General features: G+C 32.6%; 1 protein-coding gene and 1 long non-coding RNA gene across 2 annotated transcripts in view; one reads left to right on the top strand and one right to left on the bottom strand.

Moving 5' to 3' along the window:
* LOC149476629 (uncharacterized) overlaps nt 1–24503 on the top strand; it is a 444465-nt gene that overhangs the window by 52419 nt on the left and 367543 nt on the right. The window lies entirely within an intron of this gene.
* On the bottom strand, nt 1735–23058 carry LOC149476639 (regulator of chromosome condensation-like). Its single transcript, XM_089711945.1, has 14 exons — nt 22908–23058; nt 22530–22625; nt 18771–18882; nt 18059–18146; nt 16433–16612; nt 15728–15859; nt 15103–15199; nt 13619–13756; nt 12656–12812; nt 10712–10833; nt 9454–9611; nt 7232–7390; nt 4592–4643; nt 1735–4156 (listed from the first exon to the last, which is right to left on the bottom strand). Exons 2-14 carry the CDS (start codon nt 22618–22620, stop codon nt 3855–3857), a joined length of 1788 nt encoding a protein of 595 aa, XP_089568071.1. The 5' UTR covers nt 22621–22625; nt 22908–23058; the 3' UTR covers nt 1735–3854.

Here is a 24503-nt window from a genome sequence, read left to right as displayed (position 1 = left end):
TTCAACAACCAATAAAATTGTATAACATTGCCATATAAGTTTGACAAAATGAAATAAGATACATATAAATAATTGACTATTAACTATATCAATTTTGTTTAAATCTTAACGAAATGCGTGTTTTTTTGTTTGATTGTTTGATAAACAACTAGTCTCACAATTACCTATTAAAATGTCCGAACGGCGTTGCATAAAAAATTCATTGAAATTAACACCTTAATTCGTCACTGTAATGTTCAAAGTCTAATGTATAGCTCATTAGAAAACTGCCTTTATACATGCATAGGCAGAGTTTTGCTTCGGACACATTTTTAGCGTGATTGTGAGTATGTATGTATTTTTATATTGTACGCCAAGGCTTGATTCGTACTATTTTTGTTTGAAATATGAAGTTTGTTTCATATCTTATATAAGTCAGTATATGTATGTTAATTCTGATTGATGTTTGTTATTTTGCTAACGAGTGACTATTTACGTGAAAAAAACGTTTGAAATTGTATCGCTCAAATGTTAGTAATGTAGTATTTGTATTCCAAAAACCTAGATGTAATTTTCTTAATAAACTCCATTATTATATTTTTGTTGTTTTATTCTACACTAGCAACCTTTATGTCAATGTGCACCCTTGATAAAATATGATTACGAATTCAGAAGGCACGTCTTTCCATACTTTTCGATAAAACGAACACACCCACATGGGAATTAAAATCATAACAGTAGTACAGGATTCCTGGTACACTTTTCATCAGTTTCAAGCTGATTTTGTGGTAGCTTCCATTTGACTAGACGCTCATTTTTTACAGTAATGTTGGTAATGGTAGATTAATAGCGATAGCAAAGATAAAATATGTTGATTTGACGAATTTGAAAAATTTATTACCTGAATTTTTCTTTTTTCATTTAGTTGCGGCGTCAGCATAGGTACCTACCGATGAATTTTTTAATGACTTCAAAATGTCGATTACAAAACTTGGGAGTCAGTATTTACAATATCAAGACTGAAAAATTACCAATCTACGTGCGTGCGTCACAGTAATGTTACTATGGGACACAAAAATATCGCTCTTTTTCCAACCACGATCTAAACCGAGTTTCTAATTTGTGTCTAAACGTAGGTAGCAAATTAGCCAGATAAAAATCGTTAAAGCGTGTTTCTAAAAAAAAGCCATGTTCAGATTCTTTTGCTTCATGGTAGGTAAAAATAATATTATAGCATTAGCACACGCACGTCTTCGTCGGTTCCTTGAAGTTTGAACATTAGTTTTAAGTTTTACGTTTTAACACGCTTTTAAGTTTTATCAACTTTCAGGTAAAGTTTAAACTCGATTTTGACGATTTTGCGGAATCGGATCGGTAGCGTTTTTTTTACTTTTTTCTCTACCATTGTACTCGCTACTCGCCAGATATATATTATGATTTATGATGATACTGATAAATGAAATAGCTCGATTCGTCAGCTAACTGTAACTCGGCAGTGTTCATGGTTTAAAAAAAAATATTTCAAAATCAGTACCTAGTACTTAGTAGTAGTAGTAGTAGTAGTAGTAGTAGTCCATAAAATATCTTTTTTATTACATAATATTATGCACTCGTGAAAGTAACACGAATAGTTTTAAATTCAGAGTATATATTAGTAGATCTGTTGATGCTTATATTCAGGTCAATTTTGTATGTATATGAAAATGGGTGTGTAAGGCGGTGTGTAAGTAAAAAATAATCGAAATAAAACACAAATTTACACTACAATTTTATTATAAAACACAATACACTATAATCATATTTTAACAATTAAGAAATATAGCATTGCGTGACAGAGACGTACGTTTTGTACTTTTTAGAATCATGCACAGGAGAAAACATTTCTTCTATATAAAATAAAGATATTTTCAACAAAATACTAAGGGTTCAGTCGTATCGCTATCATTCCATAAACGCAATTTGATTTATTTCAAATTTAAATTTGAAATGCAGATAAAAAACGAAAAAAATTAAACAGATAATATATTATGTCGATGGTTTTATAGAATAATAGCGATAGAACAAAAAATACTAAACTAACACGTAACATACTATCCACGCTTACAACATACTATATTCGCTTATATTTAATTTATTTATTTATTAACCATAAAACCTAACAACCTCACCTAAAGTCCGTTACATAATGTAACTACACTTACGGCCACGAACATAATATAATTTGCATTTACAAAGCGATTTTATAAGAAAAAACTCAAGACGTTTTTTGGCCACCATTTAAAGATAATTGATACTAAAAATGTGCATTTTTTAATGCTTTCATATTATTTTAGACAAAGACATGTATGCCTAAACATTTTTAGAATATATATATTGTCATTTAGCTCAATTATAATACATAGAAAAATAATCAGTCAAAAAATATTTTTTTTACGAAAAATATATAATAAATTATGTAATCGTGACCGCATTTGAGCGCTGTCGAGGTCCGTACAATAAAAATACGCAAGTATAACAACCATTTACTTATGTTAACTTAAAGTTAGGGAACTCATGATGGGCCTCGAACAAATCAACTTGGTAAGTTGAAAACTTTTAAACGCATGTAAAAATATTTTATATTACAGGCATTTTATGTTTTTCATTGTTAAATTCACATTATTTTCGACATATTTTACGACTAATACAAGTTTTATATATAGGGTTGGAATAAATAAAACGGATTTTAGTTTTTAATAAATATTATTCAAGTCAATTTCATCAGCAGTCGGAACCAGATATTTTTTATGAAATAATTAATTAATATAGAGTCAATATTAATAATTTAATGTCAGATATTAGTAACAGTTAAATAAACCTAGTATTAAATAATTCTTTAGTACAAAAGTATGTCAAAACTAAAGTAAACTTAACGCAAACTCCAATTCAAATTGAATTATAAATATTTTTATGTTTAAATAACTTAATAAGTCTATAATCTATTATTGAGAGAGGGAAAAATTTGTCTATGGTGTAATTACTTATAGGTTATTTTACAGAAAATCTATGTTTTGACATCAGAATTGTATGTGACATGAATAGAATTGACGACATTACATGTAAATCTTAACAAATATATAAAATAAATGCTTTTACCACCAAAATTGTAATCTTAAAAATATTCTGGGATTCTCTTTGCAGGCCAAATTTTGTAGGCAAATATTTTTAATCAATTTTTGAATTTTTATCATGACAGTTATTGAGTTTAATTGCAAATATTTTTAATTTGTAACTAACTGGTCCGGCAAACATTCTGCCAAGATACCATTTATTTTCTGACATACATACACAAAAAATAAAAATAAAAATACATTTTGCAGCAGTTTTTTTACAAATGCTTAGAATTTTAAAGATAAATAAATTAATATACTAGGTTTTACATTTGGTTCCAAACTTAAGTTTATCCTTTAAAATTTACTTATACATTTAATTTTCAATACATATTTCAAAAACATAACTTAAAAATATCTGCAATTAAACCCAATATTACGTCATGAAACATTTTATACCTAACGTTTTTTTCACCGCAAATCAAATCTTACACAATTATATGATATTTTTACACAGGAATTACAGGTTGTTTATATTAAAATATACGAAGCAAGCTCTCACTTACGTCGACATTATTTACAAATATATAAATAGATGATATAGAAATCTATCTCACTCATCGCTTATTTACACCGGACCATCGATTTTGTGGCTTCCCAACGACATACAGACGAACGCAGTCAACAAGAAAACATTATGCATCTGACACTTACAATAGTAAGCCCAACTCGACTAAGTACGAACTTATTAAGTTATTCAAACATATAACTAAACTTACGAAAATATCACGCAGTGTCAACAGCCTCCGTCCCGTTCAACTCGGGATTTTCACTGATTTCCGCACTTTTTTCCGCACTGACACTTTTTACACTTTCCGCACTGACACTTTTGACACTTTCCGCACTGACACTTTTGACACTTTCGACACTGTCGACACTTTGGACACTTTCCACTTTATCTGGTTCGCTGTCAACGGTGCCTTGGCTCGATGTGTCCATGGTCTCGGGTTTGGATCCCTGCTCGGACACTTCTTCCGCGCTCTGTTCGTCTGTCTGTTTGTTGTCGTCTTGTGATTTGTCAGATTTATCTGTGAATGTAATGTTTAATGGTTAACAGTTGTTTGATTTGCATCTTGGTAAAACTTAAAATAAAATTGTACATTTTGTTTTAGATACTATTTTTGTAAATGTTATTTTTGTGTGCATTGTACAATAAAGTGCTTTTACTTTTTAATTTTTTTTACTTATACTGGATAATGGACGAATTTGAATTTATACACACATCAATCATTATCTCCAATTATTATCCAGAGTTTAAATAAAAACTTAAATGAAGTATTTTTTTTAATTTGACTTATTAATTTAATAGTCCAATAGATATACACCATTATGTCATTTTTTGGCAATAAGTAGCAATAGCCGTATAATAAACTCATATTCACTTTAGGACCAACAACAAAAAGTATTTTATCAAATTTATAAGTAATAATGATAATAATTAAGTAATTAGTAATAAAACTTACCAGTTTCGTCAACTTCCATAGGTGTCTCTTTCTTCTCGTCTCCGTTAATTTTCTGAAAGTGATATTTATTAAATTAGACATTTGAAATAACATTAGTTTGCTACTAAAACATACTAGATACTACATACTACAGTCGAGCCAATTTAATAGGCAACATTTGACGTCTATCAATTTTATCTTCGAAGAGAGCTAACCTGCTTAAAAACATCGATTTAAGTGAATTAATCGATACGGACTTGAAACATTTGTCAATCGAACTTGTTTATTATGTTTAGAATGGTTTGTATCGGTGATTATTATTATAAATATGTAATCGTAATTGAAAAAAGTTCAGCAAATGTGCAGTTCTAACGAAACGAAATATCATGTTATTCTATGTCGTCGTTACTAGGCTACATTGTTGAATTTTGTTGAACTGTCAAATGTTGCCTATTAAAATGGCTCTACTATATTATATACTAGAACTATACTATACTTATTACACCATATACCAATATTTTTAAATAAAATATTATTTTTTTGGGCTCAACTTTTACGTTTAAAAATACCAGTATATGAATTAAAACTACAATGATGCAAGACATCACAAACTATAAAACCCGTAGTTACTTTTTTAAATTAAACTAAACCACCACCATTTTTTTATAACTGAACTAAACTACTACATATTTTTTTGAATAATATTAGTTTGTTACCTATGTAATTATGTTTGCTACATTTTTTATGCAAATAATACATTTTAATTGTAAAATTTATATTTTTTTAATAAAGAAATGCATATGAATGCTTTGAAAATAAAATAAAAAAACAACCACATGACTCGTTCCCTTCTAATTTTTAAAACCAAATTCCCACAAAGCAGATGATTTAATTATATTATTTTTTTGAAGTGAACCTTCTTTAGGCGCGTTGAGAGTAAAATTTCAATGTCGCGTCATGACAATATCGTCACGTCATGGAGCAAGGCGACGATTTTGGTATCTTTGAATCTTGCCAAAGAAGTTTCACTTCTAACACGTGTGCTCGGCACACACGCTCTTTTTAAAGGGAAAATCATCTGCTTTAAAAGAAAATAAACATAAAAAAAAAGAAATATAAAGAAACCTATTTCTTCTGTTTCTTAATTTTCTTATTCGTAGAGCTGGAACTGTTCACCACCTTTCTTTTAGCGCCCTATATAGCATGATTTTATCAATTTCTGTTCATCATTCAATTAAAAGATATGAAGAAACAAAAAATAAAAATAATGAAGAATATACAAAGAGAATATTCTTAAGCAGCTTAGGACCGATTTTTCAATGCTTGTATAAAACTACCATTTTAAAAACGTATTCTAATTGCTCGTATTTGACAGTTTACGTAACATTTTAATATTATCGTGTAATACTTTATTCGACGGATAAGTTTTATCCAAGCATTGAAAAATCAGCCCTAAAATCCTGAAATTCTAAAATTTAACCCAAAACGTGTTATTCATAGAGATCTTAGATAAAAAACATATTTTTTAGTTAGGGTTTAAACTTTAACTGTCTTACCACAAAAAACTTTAGATAGTGTTAAACTTTAAGCACGGGTTCTCTTTAATCTGGTTGGTTTTGTCGTATGTCACATAGACAACTATTAAAGTGACAGATCCCTGGTTTAAAGTTAGACTGTGTTTAAATTGTTTTGTGGTAAGACCATCAATATTAAAAATTGATTTTCAAGATTGTTGAGTGGAAAAATTACCTATCACTTAAGTATGGTAAAATTATGATTAAATGTACCCGAGATTATCTCAATTTCTTGAGTTTAGCATAGTGAGTGATACTTTCAATATACTTGAGTTTAACTCAATTTTAATAGTAACATCTGAGTATGACGATTTCATAGTTCACATATACTTGAGTCTAACTATAGTCCTTTTCACCTAGGATGATTCCTGTGACACTTCATCGTGTTCCGAATTACGTATTTTATGTTTAAAAAGTCAAAATAATTTTAGTGCATAATATTTTTATTTTATGGCGGCATTATTACCAAAAATATAAAAATGAAACATTGTAAGCTTATAAATAAAAAACAGTATTGATTAGTTTAATATAATGAAAAATAAAATAAAATAACACAAAAATATAATACCTACGCAATTCGTGTACATGAAATGGATCGTTGAAAAATCATAGAGTTGGAAAATCATATAATCGGCGCCCATCTTGTGATCGTTTGTCAATCGCGTCAATCGTCTCTACGAGTCCGTCAGCCTTGTATATACAAGAATGTATACAAGTTGCATTTTTATATTGATACCTTACGTGGTATTCTGTTATTGTTACTAATTGTTATTGTTGACTTTTTGTTGCTGTTGTTTGCTAAGTTTCCTTAGTTAATTGTTGGCGAAATGCCGAAAAAACTAATTTTGGTACTTTATTCAAATCGATTTCATTTCCATATAGAATATTATCGATTATCGGAAACAATTGATACGATTTCAGTAACCGACATCTCTACACGTGTCAAAAATCGATGTGTCACAGAAATCATCTTAGGTGGAAAGGACTATAATAATAGTTTATCATGGTAAGTTTATAGTTTACTAAACATTAATCAAACTCAATTTTTTGACTCAAACTCAAATTTGAGTCCAACTCAAATACTTACATCAACTTTAGCCTCGCTCTGCGAACTGGTCGACGATATATGTTCATCTTGCTCTTGTTTCGCCTTTTTAGCCTTCGGTTTGTCCGCCATTTCTATATCCGACGGTGTCACTTCCTCTTCCGGTTGCGGTGTTTTCTCTTTTTGCGGCGATTTATCCTCCTGGAAGGAAATAGAATGAATGAATGAATGAAAAATTCTTTAACAAAAAAAATGTATGCGTGTACTAGAGTACACACGTAAGAAGTGAAACTTCTTTATGACCTTAAAAATGTCACGAGTATGGCGTAACGCAAAAATGTCACGCGTACGGCGTAACGCAAAAATGTCACGCGTACGGCGTAACGCAAAAATGTTACACTAAATTTTTGTCCAACCCCGATAAAGAAGTTTCACTTCAAAAATACAGGATTACAAAATAATAGCGATACAAGTTACAATATGTATAGAGGCCGGTCTTATCGCTGTATGCTACTCCTGCCAGACAACCCGAAAAACTATAAGGATTACATATTTAATATTTTTCACTGATGGTGCATTACATTTAGGTACATTTTGCGTTAATATTGAATATAATTTATAATAAATGAATATAAATAATTATTAATTATGTCACAAATAATAAATATATAAATAAATATATTTATATTGTCGAGGCTTGTTATATGCGGGTGTAATAAAAGAAGAAATAACTATGTAAAGGTTATATTTCAATAATTACATAAATTTATATTTATTATTATAAATTATAAATTTATTTATTCGTATGTAATTAATATTTAACCTATGCGACCCAGAGACCGCCTTCTAGGTACAGTGGTTGACGCGTGAGGGTACTACCGAGGGGTCCTGGGTTTGATTTCCGGCGGAGACCAAGACAAAAAAAATGTCTCGGTCTGGCAGGACACAGAAGGCTGATCACCTACTTGTCCCTAAAGAAAATCGATCAGTGAAACAGATGTATAATGCATCTGTCCCTTACCCCACTTGGGGACACGGGACTTCACTTTTTTTTATGCGACCCACTGTGTGACACTTTATGTGACTATCCATGCATAGCGCACAAATTGTTTATACAGGGTGTAATCGTTAAGTGTGCACAGGCGATTATTTCGTAACTAATACAGATATCAAAAAACTTTAAACTGATATCGAAAGTACTTAAACTAATGAGTAAAATGGCCATAAATTTTTTTACAAAATAAAACGAGAAATATCTGCCTGTGCACACTTAACGATTACACCCTGTATACAAGTTACCGTGTGAACTTTCTTTGTGCTATACTTGTAATTCGATAGTTAGTAATTCGGCTTGTCTTCAGTACAATGTTATTATTTATTTTTTATTTTATTCATAAAAGGTACCTTATAGCTGTTCATATAATGTATGAATATTATTAAATTGTACACTACAATAATTATAGTCTGTTATTGTTGAAGTGAAACTTCTTTAGGCGCGTTGAGAGTAAAATTTCAGTCACGTCATGGCAATACCATCACAGATTTTGGTATCTTTGAATCTTGCCAAAGAAGTTTCACTTCTGACACGTGTGCTCGGCACACGCTCTTTTTCCATATTTTTCTTCGTTTACTAGTACGAATTTACGGTTTTGTAGACCTAGAGTCACAAGGAGGCAGTGGGTTCGATGTCCGATGTACTCCCCAGCTACTAGAGCGCTACAATCTCACCACAAACAGCACGCTGTGTTGCCCGCCGGCCGATATCCGCAGCGGTGTGGTGGTGTTGCCCAGCCCCACGCACACGGAGGCAGTGGGTTCGATGTCCGATGTACTCCCCAGCTACTAGAGCGCTACAATCTCACCACAAACAGCACGCTGTGTTGCCCGCCGGCCGATATCCGCAGCGGTGTGGTGGTGTTGCCCAGCCCCACGCACACGGAGGCAGTGGGTTCGATGTCCGATGTACTCCCCAGCTACTAGAGCGCTACAATCTCACCACAAACAGCACGCTGTGTTGCCCGCCGGCCGATATCCGCAGCGGTGTGGTGGTGTTGCCCAGCCCCACGCACACGGAGGCAGTGGGTTCGATGTCCGATGTACTCCCCAGCTACTAGAGCGCTACAATCTCACCACAAACAGCACGCTGTGTTGCCCGCCGGCCGATATCCGCAGCGGTGTGGTGGTGTTGCCCAGCCCCACGCACACGGAGGCAGTGGGTTCGATGTCCGATGTACTCCCCAGCTACTAGAGCGCTACAATCTCACCACAAACAGCACGCTGTGTTGCCCGCCGGCCGATATCCGCAGCGGTGTGGTGGTGTTGCCCAGCCCCACGCACACGGAGGCAGTGGGTTCGATCGCGTCTGATGTAGACCCGGTGCCGAGTTGGCCCTCGCTGCCCATGCCCCAGGCTAGCACTTCGCCTGGGAAAAAAAAACGAAATATCCTTTAGAGTATAGATGATAATGATAATCATAAAAAAAATGTGTGCGTGTACTAGTGTACACACTTAAGAAGTGAAACTTCTTTATGACCTTATTTTTCAAAAAATAATTTACTATATGCAACTTTACAGAAATACGTGGAATCACGCGTGTAAGGGATAAAAACAAGATGGCGCGTAACGGAAAAATGTTACACTAAATTTTTTTCCAACCCCGATAAAGAAGTTTCACTTCAAAAGAAACAAAAATAGTGTCTCATAAGAATAGACAATATACTATATAGCATTTTATAATGATATAAATTGTGACTGGCAGTCAATCTGCCGATTATTTAAATCAAATATGATAAAGGCAGATTTTTTTTTAAATATGTGGATGTATGCAGATTTTATGAGATGTCCTACTAATATTATAAATGCGAAAGTTTGTGAGGATGAGTGTGTGTTTGTTACTCTTTCACGCAAATACTACTGAACCGATTACAATGAAATTTAGCACACATATAGAGTGTAACTTGGATTAACACATAGGATAGGTTTTATCCCGGTAATCCCACGGGAACGTAAACTATGCGGGTTTGATGTGAAAACGCGGGCGAAGCCGCGGGCGGAAATCTAGTTTTCTATAATTATAATTATTTAGTACATCACTGTACTTTATCCTACATATGCACATAGCCAACTTTTAATACAAGTGATGCTTCAACTAGTGTAATTTATTGAAGAATTTTAACTTTTTCTATTCTTTTGACTTTTTTTTAGATATTTAGGAAGAATTCAAAATTTTGTTCTTGTAAAATAAATCTTGCTATATCACATAGCATGTTTTATTGTACACGCAAAAATTATCAAAAATCATATTCCCCATACTAATAAGGGCCGATTTTTCAATGCTTGGATAAAACTTATTCGTCGAATAATGTATAAAACTACCATTTTAAAAACGTATTCTAATTGCCCGTATTTGACAGTTTACGTGACATTTTAATATTATCGTGTAATACTTTATTGGACGGATAAGTTTTATCCAAGCATTGAAAAATCGGCCCTAAATAAATAATATTTAAAATAAAAACATACCGGCATCAGTGACCGCAAAAGAGTTGCTCGTACCGGCGGCTATACTGACGCACTTCTTATTTTGTAGCTTCGGTATTGGCTCCAATGTTTCTGCGTCTGTCGATCTGTCACCGAGGCCTAGTCTGTAATGTATGGAAAAACGTATGTATGTATGTAGGTAGGTATGGAAAGATTTGTATGTAGAAGATAATATTATTATTGAAATAGTATTCATTTTGCATGTATTTGGTAGGAGTAAATAAAAAGAAATATAACATATTATTCATATACAGGGTGTAATCGTTAAGTGTGCACAAGCGATTATTCCGTAACTATTGCAGATATCAAAAAATTTTAAACTGATATCGAAAGTACTTAACCTAATGAGTAAAATGGCCATAATAATTTTTTAAAAATAAAACGAGAAATAACCAAAAATGTTACATTAAACGCTCCCATACAATTTATTTCCCATACATTTTGTATTCATAGTAGATTTTCGAAGTGACGTCCTTATTGTGCAATACAATGAGGAGGTCTATTTACAGTTTCTAAATGAACTTCCCTCCAAATTTGCGAAGTAATTAAAGCAGAAAACCAAAAAAACAAAAAAAAAAGCTAAAATCTTTCATATTAAATGTATAGGTTGATCCAAAAGTAATGATAATTGGGTATTTCCTGTGCACATAAAAATATAAAATAAATGTTTTATGCTTGCTCATGTAATCACTAAGTTATCACAAAAAAAATATATCTACAGGCCACGTTTCCAAGTATTAACATTAATTTTAATGTGAACAGTGCGAGCCAGAATGTTTCCCGACGAAAAGAAGAAACAACGATTCGACATTTAGAGGGTGAATTTCTAAATTTTTAATGAGATCAGGAAAATTTTTTGTCACGATTTGTGACCATGGGCGTTACCTGGGTTCACCATGTTTATGCTGAAACCAAGAAACAATCAATGGCCTGGATGCGAGCTTCCAAAGTGACGGTGAAGATTTTCAAAGTGAAAATTAGTGGGATAGATTAAAGCCGTAGTTTTTTGGGACGCTGAAGAAATGTGGAATATTTTAAGAAGGTAGCCACTACTACACAGGGCTCTTACTACACATACCAAATTAAAAGATTGCGGGTAGGTTAGTAAGAAAAAGAGACATGGCAAACTTCAGTCTTGAATGTTGGTTCACCAAGACAACGCACCAGATCACAAAGCGTCAGTTGCGATGGCTGCCAATCAAAAATCGGCATTGAAAATGCTTAAACACCCACCCTGTTTGTAAGATCTAGCTCCTAGTTAATTCTATCTCTTACCTCGGCACAAGAAACACCGTCGATACAAGAAATTTTAAGACGACAGCGAAGTGATGGCCGATTTTGAGGGGTTTTTGTAGATGAAGTCAAAGTTTTTTTTTTTTCTAAGTTAAGGAAAAAAAATATCGAAGTATATTATCTAGTTAGAAGACTATCTAGAGAAATACATAATTATTTTAACTGTAATGACCTTGTTTAATATTGATTATCATTACTTTTGGATCAACCCATGTACATGGGATATTCATATCTCATACTAAATGTATGGGAGGGTTTAAAGTTAATTTTTTAGATATTTCTCGTATTATTTTTAAAAATTTATTATGGCCATTTTACTCATTAGGTTAAGTACTCTCGATATCAGTTTAAAGTTTTTTGATATCTGTAATAGTTACGGAATAATCGCCTGTGCACACTTAACGATTACACCCTGTATACATATGAAACTGGCTAGCAGTTATAACCACTTCGGAAAAATTTTACACCATTTTTCTATTCACCTCTAAGTGTATTTTATCCATCTCCCTACCAATTTTTTCACAAAAAAATCACACTTTTTTCATGTTTTTTGTATTTTTCACCCAATTTTCGTGATTTTTTCCCAATTTTTACAGATTTTTTCCCATTTTTTTGTACTTTCCGACTACCCACCTCCCATATTCACAGCGTCCCACGCTATAAACTTTCCCCGCGGCGTCCATCGCAAGCGAGTGGTGTTGTCCCGCGGCCACTGCGCTCGCTGAAGGTGGGAAAGCATCGCATTCCGCAGGAGAGTATAGTGCCACGCGGCGTTTCTCGCCTGTTACACCTGTATTAACCAAAAATTTATTAGAACCGGTTTTATCACTGATAAAATCACTGTTATTTTTACTAAGGTGCATTAGGGGAAATTCCGGCCACGGGGTAAATACGTATATGTTAAATTAATACGTAACTATCGATAGATTAAGCAAATATGTATGCTATTAATATCAAACCTATATATATCTTCATGCCCTTCCTTCGCGATACGATAAAGCGATGCTCTAATAGTGGTATTCACAATTTTCTGAAATTACCCCTCATCCGAAATTCCCCCAATGCACTATATAGGGTATTGTAGTGTACGGACACCACAGTTAACCCACGGGGGTTAACTAGAAGCTAGATAGTATATTCAGTTTTATTTCAATGTATATGAATAATTTTACAATTGACACTTGACAGATAGCTAAACACAAAATATATCCACATAAAATAAAAAATAGGCAGATAAATTTATACACATAAATATGATTTACTTTTCCATAATTTAAACTTTAACATATTTTGCGCAAGCAGTACCATATAATTTCTTATAAATACAATTATCCACTTTCAAGGAGATATAAACGAATAAAAAAAAATTGGTTGTCTGTAAAGTCGGTTTACTGACGATAGTTGAACGTGACAACGTCCGATTGTGCTTCTTTGTCGCTCGTTCCGCGCTCTCGCTCGCACTTCAAGCCTTACATGGAACGCCTCAGAGCGAGGTAACGCCGCATGAGTCATGTTTTGTCGTGCGTGCAGCCGGCTATCGAATTATAAGACGTTGTCACGTCAAAAAATAACTCATACTTAGAAAAAACATCTTACCGAGCTGCCCATAATTATTGAGCCCCCAAGCGAACATTTTATCAGTATTCGCGTCCAATGCAAATGTAGCGTGGTATCCCGCCCAAATGTGGGACACTACAGCTTTGAGGGTCACCTTCGATGGCACCAGCAGGGCACCTGGTGATGAAGAGCATCATCATCATCATCACGTAGAATTATCATCACATAGAACACGAATCACATACACACATAATACAATATTTATGCATATAGAAATAGAAAGCGTTTTATTTGCCAACATGTAACTCTTAGTAATATAATACACAAAACAGAAAAAAAAAAGATAGTAATGGAGGCAAAAAGGACTCCCCGTCAGCAAAGCAGCAACCATTATTTAAAATGTATTGCTGCACTGATTTTCGGAGGAGACCACGTGACTGTACAGATGCAATGATTCATTATTAAATGATACATATAATTATGAAAGTGTGTTTATGTAAGTTACGGCCCTGCCTTCATACGAAACTGCTGAATACACCGTTCGCACGGGAATAGAATGTTAGTCCGATTTCCCTGAGTTAGCATCCATGCTTACGTCTTTATAATTATTAAAATGTATAAATTCATTCTTTAACTCCGGTCTGCATCGTGCAGACATGGGTGTAAAGTCTCACTTTAGTCATTAAATGTAGTTTCTAAGTAAATCTGAGTTTTCTTTTGGAGCCTCCGGCTGCGGGAAATGTAATTTGTAGCATAGGTAGAGAAAAAAATATAATGTGCACCTTAATTTTATTTTGCAAACAGTGGGTGAGAATACATATGAAGTTAGAATGTAGCGTGGTGGCCCAGAATTGGGACACTACCGCTTTACAATGGCAGTAGTTTACTTTTAGACTGCTAATGTAACCTGATGCTAAAAACGATTTTTAGACCCAAAATTCAATTAATTTTTGAAGTAATTTCAATCAATCAACAACTTAATTTCAACAAGGTTGCGTTAAACGTTTAATAATACCATGGATGGGGATATGAAAGCACTGTTCATTTCCATATTACGATGTTTCAATTATACAGATGGAAGGACTCTGCACTATTTTTTTATTTTTATTTGACATTGTGTATAAAAACTAAAAATATTGTCAATATTCATTATCATTGCTTGATGACCAATAAATGAGCATGTTCAAAGCTCAAGCTTTTTCGATTGATTAAATTTTAATTGATTTGTTGAGCAAATAATTTATCACATTATGTATATTATACTAGCGGTCCGCCCCGGCTTCGCCCGTGGTACATATTTCGCAACAAAAGGTAGCCTATGTTCTTTCTCAGGGTCTAAGGATTATTTGTGCCAAATTTCATCAAAATCGGTCCAGTAGTTTATGCGTGAAAACCATACATACATACATACGTACAAACCTTTCCTCTTTATAACATTAGTGTAGATTAGTATAGATAGTACAAATTGTAGGTTGATAATGATGATGATGATTATATTACATAATTAATATTAAAATACTCACTAAATCCCTGTCTCGCATCTCTACTGGCCGATCTTTGAGCCAATCTGCCCAATTGCCCTTGCTCACCGCAACCCATTGTGTATACTGCTCCCGTTACCTAGAAAATTAGTATTAAAATTATTTTATTTAAAATTTGTGTGTAGTAGAATAGAATAGAATTCATTTATACGCAGTAAAAGTTCGCAGAGAGGGGATTCTAAAGGCTGTAACTCAGATTTGAACCAACACAAGCTTTAGTTTCCCCAAATATATAAACTATATGTCGTATAACTTTTATTCATTATTCATCTGTAATTTAAGGAAAAATAAATTGGCCAGTGTTTTCATCACTATTTTTTAAGCCGTAGCTCAAGTGCTGTATTGATGTTGCATTATGTGACAAAAAAGTTGCATACTTTTTTGGAAAGGAAAAGGGAAAAAGGTACATATTCAGATAATAATTAACATAGTAATGATTAAAGTATTTTTATGTACATATAAATTCAGAATGCACATTGTGCATGCTGAATTTATATGCTTTTTTTGTGTATGAAGAAAATTAGCACTTACTTTTTATCATGGTGAAAAATGACATTCCCATGATCATTTCCTTTGAAGCTCTCATAAAATAAAAAGACAAACTCACAGACAAAACGACAAGATGGTCGCCGCCGGAAGCTATGGACACAGCTGTTTCCGGTATCGTCAATTTTTGCGGTTCTTTACACGCTTTGCCTTCACGAGCTCGAACTACGAGACCCATGCTGCCGTGGGAGTCCTGAAAATATTAAATTGTAATATTATTTAAGTGTAACATATTAGGTTTATATTTTTTTGAAGTGAATACTTCTTTAGCGGCGTTGAGCACTTTTTCTGTAATGGGTATAAAATGTTAAACTCGCGTCAGGACACGTGACGTGATCGAAAAAGCGTAAGACGGATACCATTGCAAAATATCAAACATGCTCAACGTTAATAATCAAGTTTTCACTTCTGCCGGCACTCCCCCAGTGCAACCCGGCTTTTTTTAATAAAGTTTTTTAATTTTAATAAAGTTGTGGAAAGAAAATTTGTTTTATTTCTAAACTTGTGTACTTGTAATAAATGATTTTTTTAACTACCTTCTGGCTTCTGGTCGCGGCTTTGCTTAAATTTATATACAAAGCCACATTAATATTGTACATAATCAATTTTTAAAGTTAAGTTCGAGTTAAATTGAAACTCGATACTATATTTTTTTACAAAATCAATAATTGTATAATTTTTACTTCACCTTAAACGCACCCTCCTGTATAATATGTATATTTTCTTGATAAAAAGTCTTCATTATGTACAATTAACAATATCTCACCCTAAAAGATCCCCAAGCGTATACATCCCCGGTCTCCAATAGGGCTGCGGAGTGCGAGTCCCCAGCGGATATCTTGACAGCAGCAGCGGGGAGCTTCACGGGGGCCGGAGTCCCTTCCTCCTGCTCGTTGGTGGTCGGGCGCCCTAGGGCTCCCTCGTCGTTGCAACCGAACGTCCACACCTGTTAATAATAATTCATTTATTTCAAGAAAATCATCCATATAAATTAATAAAGAATAGAAAATATTTGATCACTCAGCGGGACTCGAACCCGCATCCTTTCGCGCCATTCCGGGGCGGATGCCTGACCAACCCAGCCACTCGTGACCCGCCAGAGCGATCGAATTTATTCTATTTTTTCAGTTTTATGTGTCTAAGGGACACACCGCCTCGTGATCGAATTTTTTCTATTCTTTATAAATTTATATTTATAAAACATTTGAATGCCATAAAACAAAAATATCAATTTCAAAATCATCCATATTAAAAGGGGTTTACGTTAATAAAAATAATCAGTTTTTACACTAATTTTTTTTCTTTGTATATTAATAACAATCTAGCCTTCAAGACAAGTAATTTTACGTTACCCTAAATTTCTAAATATATTTTTCATAGAAGAACATATTTTGTTCAATGCATATATCAATAGGTTTTTGACAAATTTATTTTATCATACATGAACATTATATTGTAGTGAACCCAATTATTTAATTAAATTAAAAACAAAAATCATATAAAGTAAAAATTTTTCACTTTAAATACCAAAATGAGTTCCACAAAAAAGTCATTAAATATAACATTATTGGTAATTACAACAATAATTACCATATAATCAACATTGACAAACATTTACATTTTCAAATAGCTATATAATTAAATTTTTTTGTTAGTGACATAAAATACGGATGGATATAATTCAAAATACTATATCAGTGAATTGCTTTTAGTACTAAAGATGTAAAGAAAAGTAAGCTAACTATAGAAATATTCACTAAATAATTACTCTAAATTCATGTTTCTATAATAAATAGTTGGTTGCTTTTTTCTTATGTTTCATTTTACGCGAGCCATACATATTTAGAAATAGTCCATCGCTTTCAATCAGCCATTTTAACGATTTATTAAAGACGCTTGATGCTTTACAGTGAACGGTTTTAACAAATATTGTTTTCCTAAGGTTGGGTTAAACATGATATTAAACAAACAGCATTAAAAATCCAGTCTTTATTTCGATCTATTCTTTAATTTGATTTGATTTGATTTAATTCTTTAGTTTGAATAATTAGTTTCGTAGCTATCAAATGATACAGACAAATCTATACTAATATTATAAGGCTGAAGAGTTTGTTTATTTGTTTGAACGCGCTAATCTCGGGAACTACTGGTCCGATTTAAAAAAATTTTTCGGTGTTAGATAGCCCATTTATCGAGGAAGGCTATATATCATCACGCTAAGACCAACAGGAGCGGAACCACGCGGGTGAAACCGCGCGTTACAGCTTATTTGTTATACTTTGAATTAGTGTGTTTACTTGCCATGTATGTTTCCTTACGTACCTTATGTATGATGTACCAATTATGATGATATTTCACATTAAAAAGTAGCAAGATTAATAAAACAACATACCTTTCCATCCGTATCGAGTGCTATAGTGTGCATGCCTCCCGCGCACGCATCAACGATCTTACTTCCCAAGGCCGATACCACCTTGAATCTGTATAGAAAAGGAATAATTAATGAAAAACATGATATTTTACATCTTCTAAATTTTATATGACAAATAAACTATACTATATGTAGCAATCATTATGTTCCTTTGTAACTAGCTGCAGACAATTATCAACATTCAGTTAATTGTCTGCAGGAAAATATACATATTTGAGCAATATTTTTTTATCTAAATATTTTTTAAAAGTATAATTAGTATGGGGAAAATATAAGTGGAATTCACTCCAATGCCTACAGTAACTATTTTAACAAAAGATATTCTTAATACTCATGAAAATGCAAATTGAATTACATTCAATGTTTGTAATAAAACAAAAAAAAAACTCATTATTTCTTCCATAATTGATGCCTACCAAGGAATAGTACAATATTTTTCTTTATATTTCCACCTGAAGTATATTTCCTATAAATGAACATAAATAAATATAAATATTTCAGGACAATTTTTACACACGGCACAATCTGATCTGATATATAATTTTAAATAACTACTTATACAGATAATTAACACCCAGACACAGAGCAAACATCTATGTTCATCACACAAATATTTGCCCCGGGTGAGAATCGAACCTATGACTTCTAATATAACAACATTTATATAACTCACTTGGTAGTCTCAATGACATCTTCCCCCAAACCCAATTGACCCACATCCCCTTGACCACATGTGAGCACACAACCACGCCGTTTCGGAGCGCTTGGTATCTCTAGCTGTATCGCTGAAATGATAATATGATTATGTGATTTTGGTGGAATACTTTGTAATCTATACTTAATATTATAAAGCTGAAGAGTTTGTTTGAACGCGCTAATCTCGGGAACTACTGGTCCGATTTGAATTCTTTCGGTGTTAGATAGCCCATTTATCGAGGAAGGCTATAGGCTATATATCATCACGCTAAGACCAACAGGAGCGGAGCCACGCGGGTGAAACCGCGCGGCACAGCTAGTTCGTGATATGGTTTTATTGTTTTTTGAAAAGATCTTATAGTATTTAAAGTTTTATTTATTTACAATTTATTATCAGGTAGACTAGTACCAACCCTAACACATTTGATAATTAAATACAGCTTCATAATCAGTAATATAATAATAAAAAATGTTTATTTCTCATAGAAAAAAGTTTTAAAAATCAAATGAGTGACTATACTCGAGTAATTTTTCAAATAAATGGGAACTACCATAGAAAATGTCTTCATAACATTAATTATTTCTGTTGGAATTATATGCAAAAATTAATTAATTATTATGAGTATAGTCACTCATTAGATTTTTTTTGAAAGTATAAAATAACCACCACCAGTAAATATTTGTTCAGTCCTATTTCTTTTTTAAATTTATTTTGATTTGTGAACAGTGCACATGTATATTATAGTGAAAATAAACAGTGATAAATTGAATCAAGTGTATTATTTTATGCCCTAACCTCCTACAATTTCAAATATGTTTTATTCATGGAAGTGTAAAGTCATGTACTCAGATTACAATGAAAATGGTTTAGTAAACATGGTTAGATAAAATTAAACTCCTATACAATCACAAGTCATGATAAATAATGGACGTACATAATATATTACAAATGTTTTACATACATTATTTGAGATGTATATCTCTATCTGTAAAATATACATGACTAGCTTACCGCCCGCGGCTTCGCCCGCTTGGTCTAAAACCTAATAAATTATATACTAAAACCTTCCTCTTAAATCACTCTATCTATTAAAAAAACCGCATCAAAATCCGTTGCGTAGTTTTTAAGATTTAAGCATACAAAGGGACATAGGGACAGAAAAAGCGACTTTGTTTTATACTATGTAATGATGTAATATACATGATGGAAATAACAGAGTAATTTTATTGTATATGGAGTTTGTTACATAGAAAACTTAATGTGCGAATGTCATTTATTAGTTAGGTTTTGTTATCATGTGTGTATATGTATTTTTATTGATTGTGTAATATTTTATCATCTTTGATAATAATATTTCTGTTTAAGTCTATACTTCTATTATAAAGCTGAATTGTTTGTTTGTTTGTTTGAATGCGCTAATCTCAGGAACTACTGGCCCGATTTGAAAGATTCTTTCGGTGTTAGATAGCCCATTTATCGAGGAAGGCTATTGGCTATATATCATCACGCTTAGATGAATAAGAACGGAGCAGTGCTTGTAGGCACAAGTAGTTTATGTATAATAACAATTATGCTTTGTGATAAACACATAATGCTTACTTTCCGTATATTAACACTCAAACTAATAATATGTTAGTTGCAAGTCACATGATGTAATAAGCAAGATTATCTAATAAATATATATATATATACAGGGTGTCCCACTGTTGGTATACTAAGCCCAAAGGAGGTTATAGATTTGAATACGCTAAGTACGTAAAAAATACTTAAAAAATTCCAGACGCATTTTTTTTTCAAGTAGATGAATTCTTAAAACTCTATGTGTACACCCATAACAAGCAACCCGCCCAACTTTGTCACCAGCACATGAGCTATCGTTTAATATTATGTTTTCATAGACAAAATGCTCACATTAGAGAAGCGGTATATGCCGTCTGCGCGAAGCTAGAGAAGAAAACATGGACTTTCAGGAAAAATTTAGCAAAAAATTTTTGACGTAATTTTGTTGTTTAAGTATTTTTTACGTGATCAGTGTATGCAAAACTACAAGTCTCTTCGCGCTTAGTATACCAATAGTGGGACACCCTGTATATGTATAATAATAAATGTTTGTCTGTATGTCCTTTATAGAATAGTAAACTATGCATTTGATCATGTGATTATCTTCAGCAAACTGTTATACATAAGTCCATAATGAATGCCAAGTTCGTACAACCAATCTTCAACAATGTAACACAAGCGAAGCCAGGCTGCGCAACTAGTAGTGTATAAGTACTTTTGATAATCATCCAAAGTAAGTTGACACGGTTTACGAATGTCCTTTAAAAATGATTCAACAGATACCTACTTATATTTAATTTAGGAAATGACCTAATTTTCAATAAATTATCAGTTTTATTTGTGCAAGATACCTTTTTAAGAATGAACATTAATCTTAAACTTGTGGGAGTCGCACAGGACTTAGATGTCAAATGAAGGACATTTCGTCTAGGATTATGCAGTTGTCGTGAATTTAAAGTACATATTTGGATAATAAAGTCAGTATCGTAGACAAAAAGTATTTTGTTTAAATTTCATCCATTATATTGTACTGTGATAAGATATTAAATATAAGATAGATAATGTAAACTAGAAAATACTGTTTCAATTATAAATACTTTAAAGTGTGAACAATTTAACTATGTATTGTCAAAAAGAAAGCGAACTTCAAATCAAAATTTATAACCAACTAGCGGTCCGGCCCGGCTTCGCCCGTGGTACTTACGTTTTCTCTACATAAAAACCATCCTCGTACTTCAAGGAATATAATAAAAAAAGAATTATCGAAATCGGTTCAGCCGTTCTCGAGTTATGCGCTTACCAACACATTTTGCGATTCATTTTTATATATAAGAAGAAAGAAGATATCTCCAAAATTATGGAAAGTTTTTATTTTGTAGTAGGTATATTCTTCTTTATTAATTATGTTCTCTAGGATTACTATAATTTTACATTATGTGTAGTAAAAAAAAGTAAGTATTGTGAATTTTATATTTATTAGTTTATAGCTGTTATCACCATGATATATGCAAAATTACTCAAGACCTAATTAAATAACAAATTGTATGATTAGTTTTATTCTTGTCTTATTATAATAATTTAATATATTAAATATAAGTTTAATTCGTGAAAATTAGATTTTACAAACTTATGTTTTCACATAATAATTGCATTATAGTTTTTTTTTATAATGTGTCATTAAACCATTACATTACGGCGAAGGTCATCGACATGGTATTTTCCATAAATATATAATTATAGCATTGTTTTGATCAAACTTACAATTCGTAATTATTAAAGAACATAAAGATAAATATTCTTGTTTCCATTCAGTATCGATACAGGCACTTGTATTGATAACTGCGAAGGACGCAAATACTCAAAAGTATCGGCAAAAAATAGAACGTACCTAAACTAAGCGGTGATAATTCGACTAACCTCAAAATATTCCACTAAGAACCGACGCTTACGTAACAAAATAATAATATATAATACATTAGAGGCATTTAATAGCTCTTCATACATAATGTGCTAATTATAGGATTATTGTAATGTAAACAAATCGCTTAAAATGTAAAAAGGCGCCAATCTTAGCGAAGTATAGGAGATGCATTTCCCGCCATCATGGTTTGACAGGTCATTGACGTCGTAGAAATGTAAAGAAAACAAGTGCTATGGCTACATTTGTAAACTCACCTCCGCGTTTTTTCTTATTTTTCGGTCCCGTTGAAGCTGCTGCAGCAGACGATTTGGATGCCGTCCTTTTAACACCCCGAGCCGCCGGCATTATGTCTGCAATATTGTAATGGACGCGTCAGTAAACAGATTTGGAGCGCGGCAAATTTACGCAGTCCGAACGCTTCGCACTGATGACGTTTTCGTAGCTTCTATAATCGCGTTAACGTTTTATTTCCACATTGCCTGCATCTGCATCAATTACAAGGCTATGGTATCACAGATTTATGCAAAGCGCAGATAGGTTATATTATGCATTTGTATTGCATTACACAGTACAAACAACGCATCCGAATCAAAGGTAGAAAACGTTGCACCGAAGCTAAATTATTTACTTACTGGCTTTTTATATATTAGATTTAGTAATCCAAATTACAAATGAGTAAATGAAATCACTTTAAAATACGAGATGACGTATTATTTCAACAGAGTGCAAATCCCGTACATCTCCAAAACTCGCTTCGCTTGGCTACGAATGTACAAAAACGACAGCGGCCAATCCACAGATTAGATAAAACCATAGATAACTAAAGTTCAGTGATGTCATTGTTACAGACTATAAAATATGTTTGAATTTGCTTTTTCAACATCGAAAGAATATTGTACAACATAGTACTAAGTACACAATGTTCATTATTGTTTTATTTATATTTTTTCATATTTTTATGTTTTATAATAAATGTATCAAATGGATAGAGATCGAGAGATATCAAATACGAATTTGTTCAGAAATTATAGTTTTTAGTTTTTAACATGCTGTAGTAACTTAAACCGATTGTAAGAGTAATTTTATTATTTAAAGTAAGCACATATAGAAGAATTTTATGATTATGCCCTTATTTATTTATTTATTTATTTATAACACTTTCCTATATTGTACAAAACAATATAGGAAATTTGGTACAAATTAGTGAGGTACAAAAATTTTGCACAATAGGCGGCCTTATTGCTACACAGCAATCTCTGCCAGGCAACCTGGTAGGAAAGGAAATGTGAGAAGAATAAGGATAGCGCAAAAAAGGAATAAAAGAAAGAATATATTTAAAAAAAATGCCTACATACTACATAAACTACATATACTGTACATAGATACCACATAGTTATATAAATATACTTGTATTATACACTACACAAACTACTATATATATATATATATATAACAATATATACAAAAATTATAATTATACATAAATTATTACTAATACAACTATTGCATGGCTAGATAATGAGCTTTCAATAGGGACTTAAAAGAACTAAGCGTTTGTGCACGTCGGATACTTTCCGGCAAGGCGTTCCAGAGCTGAATGGCACGAACAGTAAACGAGTTGTCATAAAAGTTTGACCGATGGACAGGAGTACATAATAATAAAAGGTTGGAAGAACGAAGAGTGAGAGTGTGAGTAGAGCTAAGATAGTTAAAGTTGTTTTTTAAATAGGACGGTGTTTTAGGATGAAATAAAATACAATACAGGAGATGAAGAATGTGAGTATTCCGGCGGAAGCGAACGGGGAGCCAGTTTAATTTTGTTCTAAACTCAGAAATATGATCAAATTTACGTAATCCATAAATAAATCGTATACAAAAATTTTGAAGCTTCTCAAGGGTGTCTAGTTGGTATTCATGGAGATCTGGATAGGATGAATCGGAAAAATCAAGGAGAGGAAGGAGTAAAGAATGAGCTAACGTAATTTTCGTAGCGATCGGTAAAAAGTTTCGTAAACGCCGTAGCGAGAACGCCGATGAGAAAACCCTTTTACGGACTTGTTTTATTTGCTCATCCCACGAAAAAGTTTGGTCAAGTGTCAAACCAAGATTTTTTACTTGTGTGCTATATGGTATAGATACACCATCAACCTTCCCTTCATACATTACTAAAAAAATTATATTGTGAATGTGAATCATCTACTAGTTAAGCTACTAGTAGAACGTTATAG

The sequence above is a fragment of the Colias philodice genome, chromosome 27 (assembly GCF_061535455.1).
Source record: "Colias philodice isolate Cphi_HAF_F1 chromosome 27, ilColPhil1 Martin Lab GWU primary, whole genome shotgun sequence".
NCBI classification, from domain to species: Eukaryota; Metazoa; Arthropoda; class Insecta; order Lepidoptera; family Pieridae; genus Colias; species Colias philodice.
This window is presented reverse-complemented; position numbering and strand designations above follow the sequence as displayed.

Excerpts from the sequence above, each read along its gene's own strand:
- LOC149476639 (XM_089711945.1), bottom strand. The coding sequence starts at position 22,620 with ATGCCGGCGGCTCGGGGTGTTAAAAGGACGGCATCCAAATCGTCTGCT. Across the intron at positions 13,757-15,102 it reads AGATGCGAGACAGGGATTTA|GTGCCCTGCTGGTGCCATCG; the intron begins GTGAGTATTTTA and ends CTTCATCACCAG. Across the intron at positions 10,834-12,655 it reads GGACGCTGTGAATATGGGAG|ACTAGGCCTCGGTGACAGAT; the intron begins GTGGGTAGTCGG and ends CATACATTACAG.